The sequence below is a fragment of the Coturnix japonica genome, chromosome 17, assembly GCF_054131305.1.
Source record: "Coturnix japonica strain WE chromosome 17, WE-NBRP24, whole genome shotgun sequence".
NCBI lineage: Eukaryota > Metazoa > Chordata > Aves > Galliformes > Phasianidae > Coturnix > Coturnix japonica.
In genome coordinates this window covers 13,411,204-13,427,842 of record NC_140679.1, presented here as the reverse complement: position 1 = coordinate 13,427,842, position 16,639 = coordinate 13,411,204, and the positions used below count along the sequence as shown (strand labels likewise).

Genomic DNA, 16,639 nt, shown 5'->3' with positions numbered 1-16,639 from the left:
TCAGCTTTGTTCCAAGGCGTAGCCCTGAGCCACAACTGGGACTCTTCTGCCCTACAGCAGGTAGGTTTCATTACGGGAGGTAATGAAAATGTTTGCCTCAGTGGTGTTATAAAATGCTCTGCTCTCTCCTCACTCCTTGAGCCTTTGCTGGATGCTCACAGCGCCCTCAGCCCTGGGATTTCAGCTCTTATCTTGCACCCACCCTGTATACATCCCACTATTTGGGAGTGGGAGGATTTGATGTGTTTGTCCACATGGAAACCCCTCGATTGTCATTCTTCAAGTAGATCAATGGGGTGTTACACTTGAGCCAGAGATTTCACTTTAACAGAAAGGATGTGAGAAGATGGATGTCCTTGGGCTGCTTTCCTGCCTTTTGCTTTCATGCCCCACGCTGGGTGCATGACTTGGATGTGGTTTAATGAGCGTGCTGGGGTTGGGTTTGTGGTTGGACTGGATGATCCTAGAGGTCTTTTCCAACCTGTATGGCCCTGTGATTCAATCATGCTGTTGATATATGGTGTTTTGTACTTTAGAGTCACCTTAGCAGGAAATGTATCAGCTTAGGTTCTTTCCTATTTCCTCTCTCGCATTCAGATTCAGGAAGTGAGATGATAATGTTAATTTTCCACATCAGAACGTGATCCTGTTTGTAGGGATTTGCTAGAGATGAAAACTAGTGACTTGGAGAATGGCTGGTTGTTGCCACTTGGCCATACAAGAGAATGAAACAAAGCAATCCAGAAAATAAATGCATATCTGATTGTTTCACATACGATGCATTGATCATGCATATGATGCATTGATTTGTATTGATCATACATATGATGCATTGATTTGGGCAGCATTGGCTCATACTCTGCTACTGAATGCTCTCTTTTGAAATGTCTGAACCAAACTAAGCGCTGCAGCTTTGCTGCACATTCCTTTTCCTTTGTCTACCTGTGTAGTTTTGTGTCGCAGTGCATCTACCATGGGATGCAAGCTGCAATAAATGCATCTCAGTAATTCTTATCCCCTTTGAGATGCCCCATTTGAAGCCAGACTTCAATACTCCCCATTCTTTCCTGCTTTCCAAAGGATTTTTTGGGCTGCAGTCTGACCAGCACTCACTTCCTCTGGGGCTGTTCTGTTTCCAGGTACTTTGTCCACTCGTGGGCAGAGCTCCAATTTTAATGCTGCCTTCCATTAGGTAATGATCACTTTGACTTTAAAGCAGGCCAGGTTCCAGGCTGTGGGAATAAGGCCACAAATTGAAATGAGGATGGGGTTTCTCTCCTCTCAGATCATAGCACTGTGGAACATGGAGGTGCTCTGTGTATTCCAGCATATGGAAAATCTGTCCTACTCAGGAGGATTTCCTTTGATACAAGGGTGAGCCACTCCACAGATGTCTGAAATTCTTCCTCAGTACTGAAATGTCTAATATCAAGAACCAGCAGCACAGAGCCAGAAGTTGGTTTTGTCCTCCTTGGAGGGGAATTGGTTCCCAGCAGATGCCCTGAATTACTTCACCTTTTGTCTTTTGTTCTTCTTCCTACCAAATAATTCAACTCTGTCATTTTTTATATGCTTGCTGATGACACTGGAAATGGTTTGGGTATAAAATGAGCTTCTCTGCTTCTTATCTGCATGATACCATTTTGGCTCTGCCAGCCACTATCAGGCCTCCTTTTCCATCTTCAGGGTCTGTCATTTCATGTCACCTCTTGCTCATTTCCCAGACACTCAGGTATATTTATCCTGTTTCAGAGCTGTCTCATCCTGTTATGCTCTATGCTCTAAAAGCACTTGCTAGGTTATTTAAGGTAAACTAAAGCTCTCTCTGTCCAACAAGGTGGTGAGTCTAGGAAAGTTTAAAGTACATCTTATGTGGAGACCAACTCACTCACCCTTGTCTCCATTTCTAACCATTATTTCAGTGCTCATTTAATTCTGTTCTTCCCATTTCCTCCCCATGGCCCAAGTGATGCTCTTTGCCTGATGGGGCAAAAAGCAGTGATAGAGTTTTGTGAACGCTTTCTTCTTAAGGGTGGCAGTAGGAGCCCACCCCTCTGCCAGGCAGATGTAACAGCACTGGTCTGAGTGATGAATAACCTGGTGTTTATGTGGGATATCTCACAGCTCCACGCTCCTGGGTTATGTTCAGGGTTACCAGCCTCTACCTTGAGCAGCTCCCACTGCTTTCTTCATGGCTCGAACCTTCAACCTAAAACAGAAATGATTAGGAAAGCTTAGGAAACAGCAAAAGCTTCACCAGATTAAATGCTTCTCCTTCCTGCTACCCTTAGGGAGCCCAACCATCCTGCACTGCTAACCCTGCAGCACCAAAACACAGCACTAAATCTTCCTGAGCAATGAAGGTGTCAGTGCAGTGCAGGATTGCACACAGGGAAGAGCAGGAGACTGATTGATAGGGAAGAGATGAAAATGACTGAATATATTTATCCATTGGCCAATCGAGTGCTAAGAAGCGACGTGACAACTGCACAGAGGAGCACAAAGAACGCAGTGCATCAAGGTTTGAGGGGTCATTGATGTCCATAACCAGGGGGAGGGTGGAAAGGACTTGAAGATTGAGTTGAAAGGAGCAGGGATGGCAGCAGTGCCAGCTGCATCCAGACTGCAGGTGAGAATCGTCCCATGGATGGAAAGTGATTGTGAAAGTGATCCTTGTGGCCTTAAATCCCTGTGAAAGCAATGCAAGTGAAACGTATTGACTGTTAAAGGGACAGGGCAGGTTTTATGGGGACAGGGCAGGTTTTATGGGGGGCAGCTGTGGAAATTGGGGTGGGTCAGTCTGGAGAAGAGGAGGCTGAATGGTGGCCATATATACCTGAGAGGTGATGGCAGTGGGAGTGGGGTTGGTCTCACAGCTGGCAGGACGAGGCCTCGAGTGGCAGCAGGGCAGGTTTAGGCTGGATATCAGGAAAAACTCCTTTACAAAGGGGTTATTAAGCACTGGAATGGGCTGGCAGGGAGGTGATGGAGGATCCCTGTGTGTGCGCTGCTCAGAGGCGTGTTTAACAGACTATAATCCTGAGGGTCTTTTCCTGAGTAATTCTCTAACAGATCCCAGCCGTCCTGAAGCACAAAGTTCCGTTTCCCCCCTCGTCCCCTCCAGGCCTCGCACTGCGGGCGGACCCTCCCCTCAGCCCGGCCCTTCCCTCAGCCGGGTACCGCCCCGGCGCGGCCATGGCGGAGTGTTACCGCTGATCATTGAGCTGATGGCGGTTCCCAGCGCTGCTCCGTCGCGCTTAGCGCTGGCCTTGGCCGCTTTGGCAGCTCTGGCCGCCGTTAAGTACTACCGAGACACCGAGGCCGCCCGGCAGCAGGTAACGGGACGGCGGGGTGGGCCCGTCTGGAAATGGCGCCTCCGAGATGGGGCTGAGGGGGGCGGTGAGAGTGGAAGGGCTGTGCGGCTTCATTGGGCCGCCCCACAGCTGTGGGGGGAGCTGGGGGGAAGCAGGAATAGGGTCTGGAGGGCAAAGGGGTGGTTGTATTGGAGCGAGGGAAACGTAGGGCTAATAGTGCAGCTGAGGTTGCCGTGATGGGATTGAGGGGTCTGTTGTAGGGCTGAGGTGGCTGTTGTAGGGCTGAGGTGGCTGTTGTAGGGCTGAGGGGACGGTCATGGAGCTGAGGTGGCCATTGTAGGGCTGAGGGGTCCGAAAATGCCCCTCATTTCGAGGACGGGGCTGCCGAGATGCTGGGAGGAGTGGAGCATCTCCGCTATGAGGAAAGGCTGAGGGAGGTGGGGCTCTGGAGCTTGGAGGAGGCTGAGGGGTCACCTCGTTAGTGTTGATAGATGGATAAAGGGAGATATGGCAGGAGGATGGAGCCAGCGTTGATAGATATGTAAAGGGTGTCAGGAGGATGGAGCCAGGCTCTTCCCATTGATATCCAGTGATGGGACAAGAGGTGCAGGCTGGAACACAGCAGGTTCCACATTAACGCGAGAAAACAACTCTGTCACAGTGAGGATAACAGCAGTGGAACAGGATGCCCAGAGATATTGTGGGGTCTTAATCTCTGTAGACATTCAAAGCCCATCTAGGTGCATTCCCGTGTCCAATACCTGGCACCCTCATTCCCTTCATATTCTGCTGCCTTCGCTGCTCCAAAACGTTCTGCATGTGTGGGACATAACTGATTCTCTTTCTGCCTCCAGCCCTGTTAAGCAAATGATCACATCGTTTTCCTCATGCTACAGCAGCAGGTGGTCTCACCAGCTGAAATCTTTGTCGCTCATTTGCCTTCCCATCCCTTGAGGTCCGTCACTGTGAAGTGCAAAAGAAGAGAGAGACTCTGAAAGATTCATCAGCAGGGAATCATTGATGGGCTTAGGACGTGGCCCATCTCGTTAGAGCTTAGTGCACAGCCTGTATGGCCTCCTGTGCAGAGGAGGTTGTCATTTTGCACAGCCTACATGCTTGGCTGCGCTGATAGTGAAGGATGTGCCATGTCCAGGCAAGCTCTGGAGCCTGGTGCAGCACTTTATGGCATGACCCTGTCACCTGGCTGTCAGCTAACGAGGCAGCTGCTCAGGTAAATATTATATAGAGCCCTGTGTATGTTTGTCCCCATTCATATGGGGATTAAGGCACAGTTTGGGTCTGAGATATATGGTGAGTCCTGAATGGGTTCCTCCTGTCTGTAGGTAGATAACCCCTGTGCTCCTTTACTCCTGTTTGCAGCTGCGTAGTTCCTGTGTACTCCTTTCCACGTTCTATGCTCTGTATTATTGCCTTTACTCATTCATCTCTGAGTCCAACTCTGGTTTGTATTCCAGTGTCTTTATTTTTTTGTCTGCTCAGTTCTGAAACTGCCCCGGGAGGCTCTTAAGTGCTTCTGTTGCTGCAGATGATGGGAGCGCAGCCTTCTGGGCTGCATTACTGCTGCTCCAGACTGGCAGGTAACAGACAGGAAAATAAACTAGTTCAGGAGCTGTGGGGATGATAATGGAGCGGCAAGCGATGAACAGTTGAACAGCAGATGACAGTATTTGTCCTTTAGGTGTTTACTGGGGTGGCAGGGGAAGCTGCCTCAAAGTGATAGACCAGATGGGATCTGCTGGCTGTGAGTGATGCCTCTTGTCTGACTTGCTGTCCATTCCCCTCACAATATGTGGAGCTCTTTGCTCTGCCTGCACGTTGTCCTCTTTCCATCAGTGCTGAGTGCTGCGGAGTGGAAATGACTACAAGAGCCTGGTCTTTCTGAGACCATTTCAAGTGAGGCTTTGTGTTTCAAAGTGTTTCATTGCTGTTTGCCATTGGAGGATCTCCATGTGGGCTTTGCTGGTTGTCCCACTGTGTGGTACAGAGGGAGAAACTGAGGCATGGGGATCTTACAGGAGGGTCTGATTTGTGGTTCCTGATGTAAGGGTAGGTAGGTGTCCCTCTGGAGCAAGGAGCCAAAATCTTGGCCTAGTCCTGACACAGGAGACAAAATCCTGCCAAGAGATCTAACCTTTTCATTTGATCACTGTCTGTGGTCTGGAAAGAATTAACTCTGAAGCTGAGAGTGCTCAGAATGAGTGAAACCTCACTTCCCCTTTCTTCCCAATGTAGGAGCTGGCATTGAAGTCTTTGGGCAGCGAGGGGCTGTTTCTCTTCTCTTCTCTGGACACAAACAACGATCTGTACCTCAGTCCAGAAGAGTTCAAGCCAATAGCTGAGAAGCTGACAGGTACGTTTCTCTCTGCCATGCAGGGCCCTCTCTGCACAGACTGGGCAGAAGCAATTTTTATTGCTGTCCTTTTTTTCCTGGCTGCTGTTTTGGGTCTTGCTTCCACAAAGAGAGACTGTTTGTGGAAAGGTTTAAGCATGAGATGCCACTTCTGCAAAGTTCAGATTTTATAGGACTAAAGGTCCCATTTCTGGCCTAGCAGAGCATGTAAGTTACATTGTCTGGAGCTTATAGGAGATTTGGGATGGATAAATGCAACAAGTACAGCTCAGCCCAGGCTAGGCCAGCGCTGTTAGTGAATCCCACTTCAATCATAGGCTTCTCTTGCTGCAATATTCTCTCTTATAGCAGCTGTGAAAGGTCATGTTTGGAGGCTGTGTCAGCACATAGCAAATGTCTCTCAGTGGTACCATGCAGGGTGATAACATCCAGCAGAACCTAACAGCCCAATTGAAATACAGAGAGTTGTTTGCTTGTGTTTAATGAATTGATTGAAACGTGTCTTTTCCCTCCTAGATGAGGGTGTTTAACAGCCGTGGAGTTTTAGGGTGTCAGCCACTGAATGAAGGGCTCCCCTTTAATTCATGTAGCCAAAGCCAGAGGTGGCTGCAAGTTCTGGTGGGTTCCTCATTGCACACAGTGCAGTGACAGCTGGGAAGCTCCCAGTGCTCCTAGATTAGCCAGGAGAAATGTATAATCACCAAGAGGGCTGGGAGGGGAAACAGCTGCTTACACGTCTGTCTCCTTGTCTAGGAGTTACTCCGGTCTCAGACTTTGAAGAAGAAGATGTACCTGATCCAAATGGGGAGACGTTGTCCATTGTGGCTAAATTCCAGCCTTTGGTCATGGAAACAATGACAAAGAGCAAAGACGGTTTCTTGGGAGTATGTATCCTGAAATACCAAATCACTGTATCCTATGGGCTGGTAGCATCACCACGAATGAGCACAGGCAAAAGGCCTCTCTGGCCTTGGGACAGTCAGCAGCTTCTCCCAGTTTAGTGTCACCTGCAGACTCACTCAGAATAGCTTCAAGTTCTGCACTCATTGATTAAAACACTGAACAGAACTGGCCCTAAAATGGAGCCCTGTGGGATTCTGCTGGTGATTGGCCACTAGCCCGATGTGACCCCATTTCCTCTACCCCTTTGTCAGCCAGTTGTCCACCCATCACATTGTTTTTGTCTGGCTCTATGCTCTGACCATTTAGCTTGCAGCTTTCTGCAGTATCGCCTTGTTTTCAGTGCATTCAGCCCCACTGTTTCCCAATGAATGAATGCTGTGCTCATCCTGGGAACCTTGAAGCAGACACCAGAGGTGGCTCCAACCACGAGCAGTGCTGTTGTGGCCTGTTCACTGCCTCCCATTTTGCTCACATTACTGAGGCTGACAGAACTATTTGATGCTATCTTTTGACAGATCTCTCACGTTGCTCTTTCTGGGCTGAGGAATTGGACTGCTCCTGTATCCCCTAAGAGTGTGATGCTTGCCAGACAGTTTAAAGCCTTTCTTCCTCCGAAGAATAAACTTGATCTTGGCGATCCGTGGTGGATAATTCCTAGTGAACTGAACATCTTCACTGGATATCTTTCCAACAACAGGTTTTACCCTCCACCTCCCAAAGGCAAAGAGGTGAGATATGGGAAGCAAATTTCATATATCTGAGAGGTGGCTTGTATGAATGTGTACTACCTTATATAGCCCAGATAAACTGAATGGACAAGGCTATTGCATTATGTTTCACTGGTCTTTTCAAGGCAGCGAAGAGGCTGCAGTGTGCAGCCAGGAGCACTGTCTTCTAAATCTTCTAAACTGAAGGCAGGCAACATCTCAGGGTATCTGTCATTTGTAAGGCTGACTGGAGGAACTTCATTTTGCTTTAAGTGTTTGGATTCTTAGTTTAGTTGTAAAGCCAGTGTGGATATCACCCTTCCCTGGGTGCCCAACTAAGTGTCCCTGATCACATAGCTGATACACCTTCATGGTCTGTGTTTATTGATTGCATACTCGCTGTTGAGGAGTATTGATTAGATACGGCTTGGTGGATCAGTTTAGCATGCTCGTTCACCCAGCTGGGATAATGGAAACTTGTGAACCACAGGGATAGCATAAAAAAACATGGGAGATGGACTTATTTTTAAAGAAAATCTCTGGCTTTATGTCCTTATTCTGTGGCTAGGTAAGACTCCAAGCTAATTTTTAAGTCACAGCAAGTCTCCTGTCTTTCTGATCTGATGGGGAATTGTTTTGGAGCTGCATCTGACCTGTTATCTGCCCTAGGCAAAGTGCTGTTATTCTTATTCTTTTACCATTCTTGCCATAGGTCATAATCCACAAGCTTCTGAGCATGTTCCATCCGCGCCCCTTCGTCAAGACGCGCTTTGCTCCCCAAGGATCCGTGGCCTGTATCCAAGCCATCAGCACCTACTACTATACCATAGCATTCAGGTAAGGGCATGGGGCCAGTCTGTTAGAGAAGGGATCACTTCTGTTTTGTACCGTATCTCATAGGAGTGGAGGAGGCTGCAGTGTGCCAGTGTCAGAGAGAATACACGTCACTGTGTGTGCAGTCCTGTTCCTAGACTGGATGAGATGTAACCAGGCTGGAGTTGGATGAGAGCAGCTCACAACCAGCTCTTGTGTGTGATGCTTTCCTGACGCCTGAAGGGGGCACCTGTGCTCCCAGGGTCACAACATCCCCAGCACTGACTTAGCAATGAAAGGAAAGAGTCTGAGTAGGAAGGAGGGGGGCAGAGTGTTTCTCCAAGGGAAGGGAGGATTCTGTGGAACTGTTCTTATGTTATACTGTCTTTGTTAAATACAACTGTTATTTGCCCAATTAGGCTGGAAGAGAGACCGAGGGCATCTGAGTTTGTTTCTGTGTTTCAAGGGCTCATAATGTAATTCATCCTTCCTTGGGTGTACGCTTACTGTCCACTTCTGAAAGTCATCAGTACTAGCGACACTGCTGACCCTGGGAATCTGCTCCAGTTTTACCTTCTTTGTTATGTGACATGAAAAGCATTTTGAACCAAACCTCTCTCCTGCAGTCCTACTTTCTGTTGCCTGCATTTCACTTCTCTCTGCTTTCATTTGCTGTGCACAGTCCCTTCCTCCCAGCTGTGAAGCTGATGGCTCCTATCTCATTTCAGGATCCATGCTGAGTTCCAGCTGAATGAGCCACCAGATTTCCCCTTCTGGTTTTCCCCAGGCCAATTCACGGGTTACATCGTCCTCTCCAAGGATTCTTCCCATGTGCGAGAGTTTAAGCTCTTTGTCCCTAACAAGAGGTACAGCCGTTTCTTCTGTGTGCTGAAGATACTTGAGGATTGTGGTAAATGAAGCCCAGTGGAACTACAAGCCCCTGCTTGTGGCTAGGATGCTTGAAGAAGTCAAATGCTTGTTGCAAGCTGCAAAGGCTGCCTGGGTGTCAGCTGGATGAGTTGATGCTTTTCAGCCAACTCCTTGGAAAATCTGAGTGAAATGAGCTTTACAGTTGCCTGTAATGCTGGCAAATGTATCTCTGCAGTTACTGAGAATCCCTGACTTATTTAGGGTCTGATTCATTCACCAGGAACTGTGTCCCTTTGTACTTGGAGCATGGGGAGAGGTGGAAAGGGTCTGAAGAGGCAGCAGCCCCTGATGATCTCAGTGCCTGGCTGACAGCGCTGAAGTTCAGCAGAGTCTGATACACACACTTCAAAACATTTCTGCTTGTCATTTCGTTTTATGGTATAGTTTCACACTGGCTCATTCTGCTCTCTGGGAAGCAGCTGGAACTGTTCTAGGGGAAAGGAGCCTCAATTCTCTTTGCCTGTGATGGCAGGAGAGAAAATTACATTTTAAAATCCTGGTGACTCTGTCCTTATGGCTCTGTCAGCACATTCAGTAGAGCAAGCAGACACTTCCAGCTCTGCCAGAACTCCTTACAGAAACCCTTTTGCTTCTAAAAAAAACAGAAACACTTTTAAAAGTTCAGAGGGATCAGAATGTGCAAGTTAAGTGCTGGCAGGGAAGGATGTGCAAATATACCTCTCTCTTCTTTACTTTGATGCTACTTAAATGTATTAATGTGTTTGCCTGAAATGCTGGGTGGGTGTTTGGGCCTGGAGCCAGCAGGGATCTGCTGTTGCTGATCTTATGCAGGGAGCACTGTGATCTCTAAGAACCTATAGGTTCTGAGCCTCAGTGTGGGCCATCGGAGAAGAGCATTAGGATTTTTCCATGCACAGCTTTAGTCTCGGGTGGCTGAACATTCTGCATTCACCTTGCAGGTCTCTGAATGTTGATATGGAGTGGCTGTATGGGGCGAGTGAAGGCAGCAACATGGAAGTGGATATTGGTTACCTTCCTCAGGTCTGTAACCACACTCAGTCCTCTGTGTGCATGCTGTATCTTGGCAAGGACTTATGCTGCCATGTGCCTGGGCTGCATAACCTCAGTTATCCTTGCTAGTTAGAGCTTTCTGTTGAATGCTTCGATATAATAATATAATCTCTGTTGGTCTGTATATGTCCTTTGCAGCAACACGACTATTTCCAGCTCTTGTGATATTTTATGCCCCTCTGTTGGTCTCTGTGGGTTGAATCTTAACCTCCTGGAGTCACGTGAATTTTCCTATTTTTAAAAGGTTGACTGACAGGCAGAAGGGAGGAAGGAGCTGAACGCAGGCTCTGAGCCCAGAGGGCTGTATGTACAACAGTGTGTCTGGATTTAGAAACTGCGTGAGCTTATTCCTCACCTTTCGTGGTAATCCCAGCTCTTGGGACAGGAAACACAAGTCAGAATTTTGAGTGTCTGAATTTAAGAGTCCCATTTGCTCCTGAACTAAATCCTGTATTTCTTTTTAATCAGCAAAATTAGTGAAAACAGACTTAAAAAAATAGTTTCCATTGTACCAGGAGTCTGAGCTACAGGGGAGCACCTTCTTGTGGCTATAGGCATGGACTGTATACAGGCTTTGCTGATCACGTGTACAAGATTAGCTCTGCAGATTCTAATCATTGTGAGGGTCTGATATCCCCCAGTCAATAATCTCCACTCAGAAGATGGCAACACATAATGAACAAGTCTCATGCATTTCCAATCTAGATAGCACAGGCAGACGATGACTGAAGGAAATGAAGTCACTTTCCTGTTATTCCCCAATAAAACAAATCTACAGTTGTTCAGGTGCAGCTCCAGGAGTCACGGGTCTCTATCTTCATTAGAAGCTGAACAGTCTTAATTTGCATCTTTATCCTGTGCTGGTGTACAGAAAACCCCATAGCTGAATGTCTACAGTGTCTGACTCTGAGCCTCTTCTCCTGCAGATGGAGCTGGAATCCACAGGGCCCTCAGTCCCCTCTGTGATCTATGATGAGAATGGAAATGTGATTGACAGCAGGGATCCCTCAGGGGAGCCTATTCAGTTTGTGTTTGAAGAGATAACCTGGCAGCAGGAGATCCCCTGGGAAGAGGCAGCCCAGAAGCTGGAAGTGGCCATGTATCCATTTAAGAAGGTGAGGAACAAGCCGTACTTTTCATTGGTATGTTTTATTGTGGCAGGTCATTTTTAGTGCGATTTCCAGTCACTTTGAGGATGAGCAGAAACCAGAGGCCACAACCTGATCAGCATTCAGAGTGGTATGAGGGTCTCCCAGCTCAGTGTGTGCTTCCTATGCTGCTGCATCCTAAAGTGACCACAGATTTGTAGCGTTGGGTTATATATAGAAAGTATTTAATATGACAATAGCCTGTGGAACAGGTGGCAGCTGCCTGTCACGCCTTCCTTGGCTAAGGAATGTTCCAGTGAAGTGCCTCCCTGCTTCATGTAGTCTCTGTAGTGAGGGAAGATAAAAGTCTCCCTTGGGGAGAGCATTGCTTTGATCTAAAGGAACTACTGTGGGTCATTGTATGTCACCTCTGGGCTGTGGCAGATTTGGTTCCTTCAGATCCTGTTTGTATTTGGGGTGGACTGTTCTGTGTCTGCTTCTCAAGTCTCCTGTCTGTCTCCAGGTCTCCTATCTTCCCTTCACAGAAGCTTTTGAGAGAGCAAAAGCAGAAAAGAAGCTGGTGCACTCAATCCTGCTGTGGGGTGCCCTGGATGACCAGTCCTGCTGAGGTGAGGGACTCTCCCACAACAGCTGGAGGAATGACGTACCTCATTCTGGGTCTGAGAAGGGCTGAGTGTCAGGGAGCCAGTGGTAAATGTTACTCATTTTGGTACAGAATATGCGTGAATAGAAAAGAACTGGAAGTGGGGAATTACTGATCAGAGCTTACCTAGTGGTGAGATTAGATCTATTAGAGAATAGCCCTATATGACTCAGTAATTTAGGAGCCTTTGTTGAGGGGGAGTTGTGGATCTGGTCTTCCCTCTTTCTCTTCCCTTCTCAGTCTGCTGAGGTAGAGGCAGCAGCTGCAGAGTTAAAGAGCTCTCTGCTTTGTCTCTGACACCTTCACAGGAGAAGCCAGAGCCAGGCACAGGCCTGGAATTGTCCTGCTGTGTGACTGTTCCTCCCTGTGCCCAATAACTTTCATGTTATGTTAGATAGGAATAATATTTGGGAGAGGTACAGGTATCTTTCTCCCGTCTGCCTTTAAAAACTCTCTAAGCAGATTGCTCTGCTTAATGTGAAAAGCAAAAGGTGCTCAGGGTGGGTGTGCAGGGTCTGATCTTTTCTGAGAAGCACCAAACCAGTCAGCCCCCATGACATTCTCGACCTGGTCCTTGTGCTGTTTTGCAGGTGGGTAGGGTCTGCTCTGGTGAGTCTTCTTTGCCAGCAGCATACACTGGAAGCAGTAAGCTATGGAAAGCTGTCAGCAGAGGGGAAATAAGACCATGTGCCAGGTTAGGGGGAGCCCAAGCCAGCTGCTGCAGCAACTCAGCAGTGGCATATGATTTATGGCAGTAATCAGGGAGTCACTGCAAACAACTGTCTGCCTCTCTTTGTGTGCCAGGTTCGGGGCGAACTCTCCGGGAGACCGTCCTGGAAAGTTCGCCCATCCTCGCCCTCCTGAACGAGAGCTTCATTAGCAGCTGGTCACTTGTAAAGGAGCTGGAAGAGCTGCAGGTGAGTGTCTCAGCCCCTTCTGCTTCCTTTGTGCTTGGTGCTGGTGAACACAAGTGGTGCTTGGCACAGAGGCACTGGCAAAAGAGGGGAGGTCACACCTGTACAGAGGAGAGATTTTGGTTCCAAGCCCTGTGTGTTCTAGTAACCACAGTGGCAAAACAAACACAAGATAGGGGGTGTCTAAGAAAATAGCACAGTTGTCCCCTTCATTCTGTCATGGTGCTGGTACAGAAAACCAAACCAGATGCTTCACTGCTCCCAGGTGCTTCAAGCCCTGTCCAAGGCTTGTTGTGCTATTGGCAGGCTGACTTCTCTGTAACACAGGGAATAACCAAATATTCTCTGACCTCCTGGGTCTCCTGACTGCAACTTTCCTCACTCGTGAGTTTATCCCTCAGCCTTTGCTGTCAGCAGGGGTCAGTTACAGAGCTGGAGATGCTGGGAAAAACTGGGGTTGGACTGTTCACATGCCTGGGAACTGCCAGTAATGGGAAGATTTTAGTTTTGGAGAAAAGCTGTAGCAGTAGTGAGAGGGATGGGGTACACTGGTAAGGGAATAGTAAAGCAGATCGTGAAAATGGAGGCAGCTACCATGTTAGAGTGGCTCTCAGGTTTACTCCTCCTGCTCTCTTCTGCTAGTTTTGGTGTATACAGGTGTGTTTCTTTGGGTTCTCTTACAGACAAACAGGGAGAATGAGTTCTACAGCAAGCTGGCTGACCTGCACCTTCAAAAATACAACTTCCCTGTGGAGATGATCATCTGCCTCCCCAATGGCACGGTGGTATGATCATTTACCTCTTCAATTTTACTTGGTTCTCCCCACCAGAATGTACGTTCATCTGCAGAGCCTGAAGTGAATGCCGTGCTCCCTTAGCCATTCTCTGGCTCCTCAGTCCTTTGCAGGACTGTGTGTTGTTCTCGTGGATGCTGTGACAGACAGCAGGAAGTGCTCTACCAAGCAATCTGAAACCGGTGTCTTTTTATTCAGAAACAGAACAGCAATGTCTCTAGGGGGAAAAAAACAATTCATGCAAATTAGCATTTGCAAAGCATTTGAGATTCTTTAAGAGTTGTTGCAGTCTTGTCACCTGTGCTAGAGGCCAAGGCAGTGCATGGGAGATTGTGCTGGCCTTTAAAGTCTTCTTTCTGTTTTCTCTCCTAGATTCACCATATAAATGCCAACTACTTCCTGGATATTACTTCTATGAAGCCTGAAGATGTTGAAAGTGGTATCTTTAGTTTCTCAGCCAATTTTGATGATCCTTCTACTGCAACCTACCTCCAGTTTCTGAAGGAAGGACTGCAGAGAGCAAAACCTTATTTGCAGAACTAAAACCAAAGGCACCCGAATGCCTCATGGAGTTGGACCAACACTTCAGACATCCATTTCAATTGCAGCAGTTCTCCCTCATCTTTGTGCCATGCGTAGATGTTAAGATGCAGACAATTCCAGGACTGGAGCTTTTCTGTGGATGATCTGGAGATGTTGGTTCAATGCTAAAAGTGATACCAGTTTATGTCATCTGCCCTTTTGAGTTCAGGCAAGTTTTTACAGGAGTGACAATACTTGGAACTATAAACATTCTTTGTGCACACACCTTGCCATGCACCCTCACGCTCTTCCACCTCCTGTTCAGACTCTGGGATGAAATTCTTTTTACAGCCATACCAAGCTGGTCTCAAGGGCTGGACTGTGTGTTGAGTTACAGAGAACAGCACTGCTGTGATGACTGAACATTCGTGATGCACGTCTGTGCTGTGTCTGCAAATGCACAGAATCCAGTGCAGACAGCAAGCTCTTCCCTGTGTGCTGTGCTTCCTGCCAGCAGCACTGAGCTGTAAGCTGCTCTGTGGCCAGTTCTTTGTGATAGCATTACTGACATCAGTGGCAACCTGTGTGTAATGGGACTGTAGCTGATAATGTGTAGGGAGATCTAGCTGCAGGCTTGATCTCTGAAATAGCCTCCCCCCAGCTTCCTGGGTGCCTGGGACAGTTGTCTTGAGTGACATACGGTGCAAGAGCTGTATCGCTCACAATCTTTGCAGCAGATGGAGATGGTGAGGTTGATGTGGTGCAATTAGGAGTGGAGAATGGGGCATTAGAGGTATGGTGTAGCTTAGAGATGTTAAGTATGGATTTACTTGGGAATTAAGGGCCAGAGCCTCTGGCAGTGAGCTCCACCTGTCGTAGGGTGTGCCTGCAGCCTACAGGACACAGTAATGAACTGTGCCTCCATCCTGTTCAAACCAAAGGGACTCCCACCCCACCCCACCCGTTTTGAGAGCTTTGTTCTTCCAGTTTGTCATCAGTGGTGACAAAATACTCAGTGCATGTTTGCTCTGATTTTCCAAGTCATGCTGAAAAATGGACCGAGATAAAGTTACCCTTAGGAAGGGAGATTCAGCCTTATCCAGAGAGCACTGAATGATTTCAAATGGACCAGTTTTAAAGTAATTGTCAGGAGCCTTTCCCAAGGAAGGAACTGTCTGGACAGAGCGCCAGTTGCTCTTATCTATAAACATCCTGAGCAGCTGTTCCTCCTCTGTACCAACAGCTGACTGCACAGTGAGTGAAACTTGGGGAAGGAAGAGTAAATGAAACGGTGTTTTAAGCACATTCCTGTAGATGGGTGAGGCAAAGCATCTTCAAAAGATGGCTGCAAGCAGCCCTTTCTAGTGATGCTTTTTCCTGCTCTCTGAAGCACAGTTTTGTTAGACCAAATCCAGAGTTGGGGGAAAGCCTCTTTTGTTTTGAAGGGGGGTACTTTCATTGTGGGCATCAGGACCTGGGATGGATGCTGGGGTCATGATTCACAGAACCACAGAATGGATAAGGTTGGAAGGGATCTCTCATCAGGCTGAGTTTAGATGAACCTTTGAGCAACTCAGTATAGCTTTGCTAATTGCTCTAAGAGAGATTAATTAGCTGTGGGCTGTTTCTGAGTATTGGCTTTTTAACTGTGCATTAGCTCTGTACTTTTCTAGCCCTTTGATTGGCCTGCAGTAATTACAGGTTTGGGTTACATACAGGCACTGCCTTCAGTGATGGCTGGGGAAAGTGTCAAAGCCTCCAGACAGCGTTAAAGAGACCAAGCTCCTGTCACCATGGCATTAAAAAGACCAATCTCAGCCCCCTCTGTCCCTGCTGGGGACTTTGAACCAAGGTGACAGAGCAGAGTGCCTACCTCCATCCAGCACCTTGGGAAGCGCTGCTTGAGTGTTATCTGCACTTATGGCTCTTACAGAGCTTCACCTGAAGGGTTTTTGTTCACTTTTTGTTAGCCTCAGGCTGCAGACTCAAAGCAGCACACGTGTTGTGTTCCATTTATTTCTCTTTTGACCGGTTTTACAGCAGAGAGGAGCAGTGGTTGAGCACTCAGGGCTTGTCTTCTCAAGGCTCAGAGAAGCAGACAGAGCAGCAGCAGGCAGAGGAGGGAGCAGAGCTCATCTCATTGGTGCTGTGAGCAGAACAAGGAGGGGATTGGGGCTGAGTTGAAGCAATAGGAGCCCAACCAACCATCACCCTGAGCCTGGATTAGCAGCATCCTCATGTTAACACCCCAACCAACCTGTCACCTCCCATCTACTGCTGTGAGCGGGCTCTAATGGCACCTGTAACCCGAGGACTTCTTTTTATATTGACCTGCCGCGTGTTTTCTATTTGTATCCTTACTGTATTTCCATTAACCTTGTGTTATTCCTTATGGGAGGCGGGCGGTGCTGCTTTGTCCTCCTGGTCTCCTGTGCTTCGTGACGCTCTGGCCTTAAATCCACAAGCCGGGTCAGAGCCGATGTGTGACAGCAGCACCAGGTGGGTTAGCAGCGCCGTTTGCGGGCTGTCCGGGCCTCTTGTAGCCGCTCATAGTTAAACCGATCCCACCAGCTCCGCCTCGCTCAGT

General features: G+C 48.0%; 1 protein-coding gene across 1 annotated transcript; it reads left to right on the top strand.

Moving 5' to 3' along the window:
* Positions 1-3,181: 3,181 nt before the first annotated feature.
* SELENON (selenoprotein N) lies at positions 3,182-16,622 on the top strand. The gene is made up of 12 exons (XM_015883545.3): positions 3,182-3,335; positions 5,568-5,685; positions 6,439-6,569; positions 7,104-7,316; positions 8,008-8,132; positions 8,837-8,974; positions 9,959-10,040; positions 10,997-11,185; positions 11,682-11,787; positions 12,627-12,739; positions 13,420-13,521; positions 13,903-16,622. The coding sequence occupies exons 1-12, from the start codon at positions 3,228-3,230 to the stop codon at positions 14,071-14,073; spliced, it is 1,596 nt and encodes a 531-aa protein (XP_015739031.2). The 5' UTR covers positions 3,182-3,227; the 3' UTR covers positions 14,074-16,622.
* The last annotated feature ends 17 nt before the right edge of the window (positions 16,623-16,639 follow it).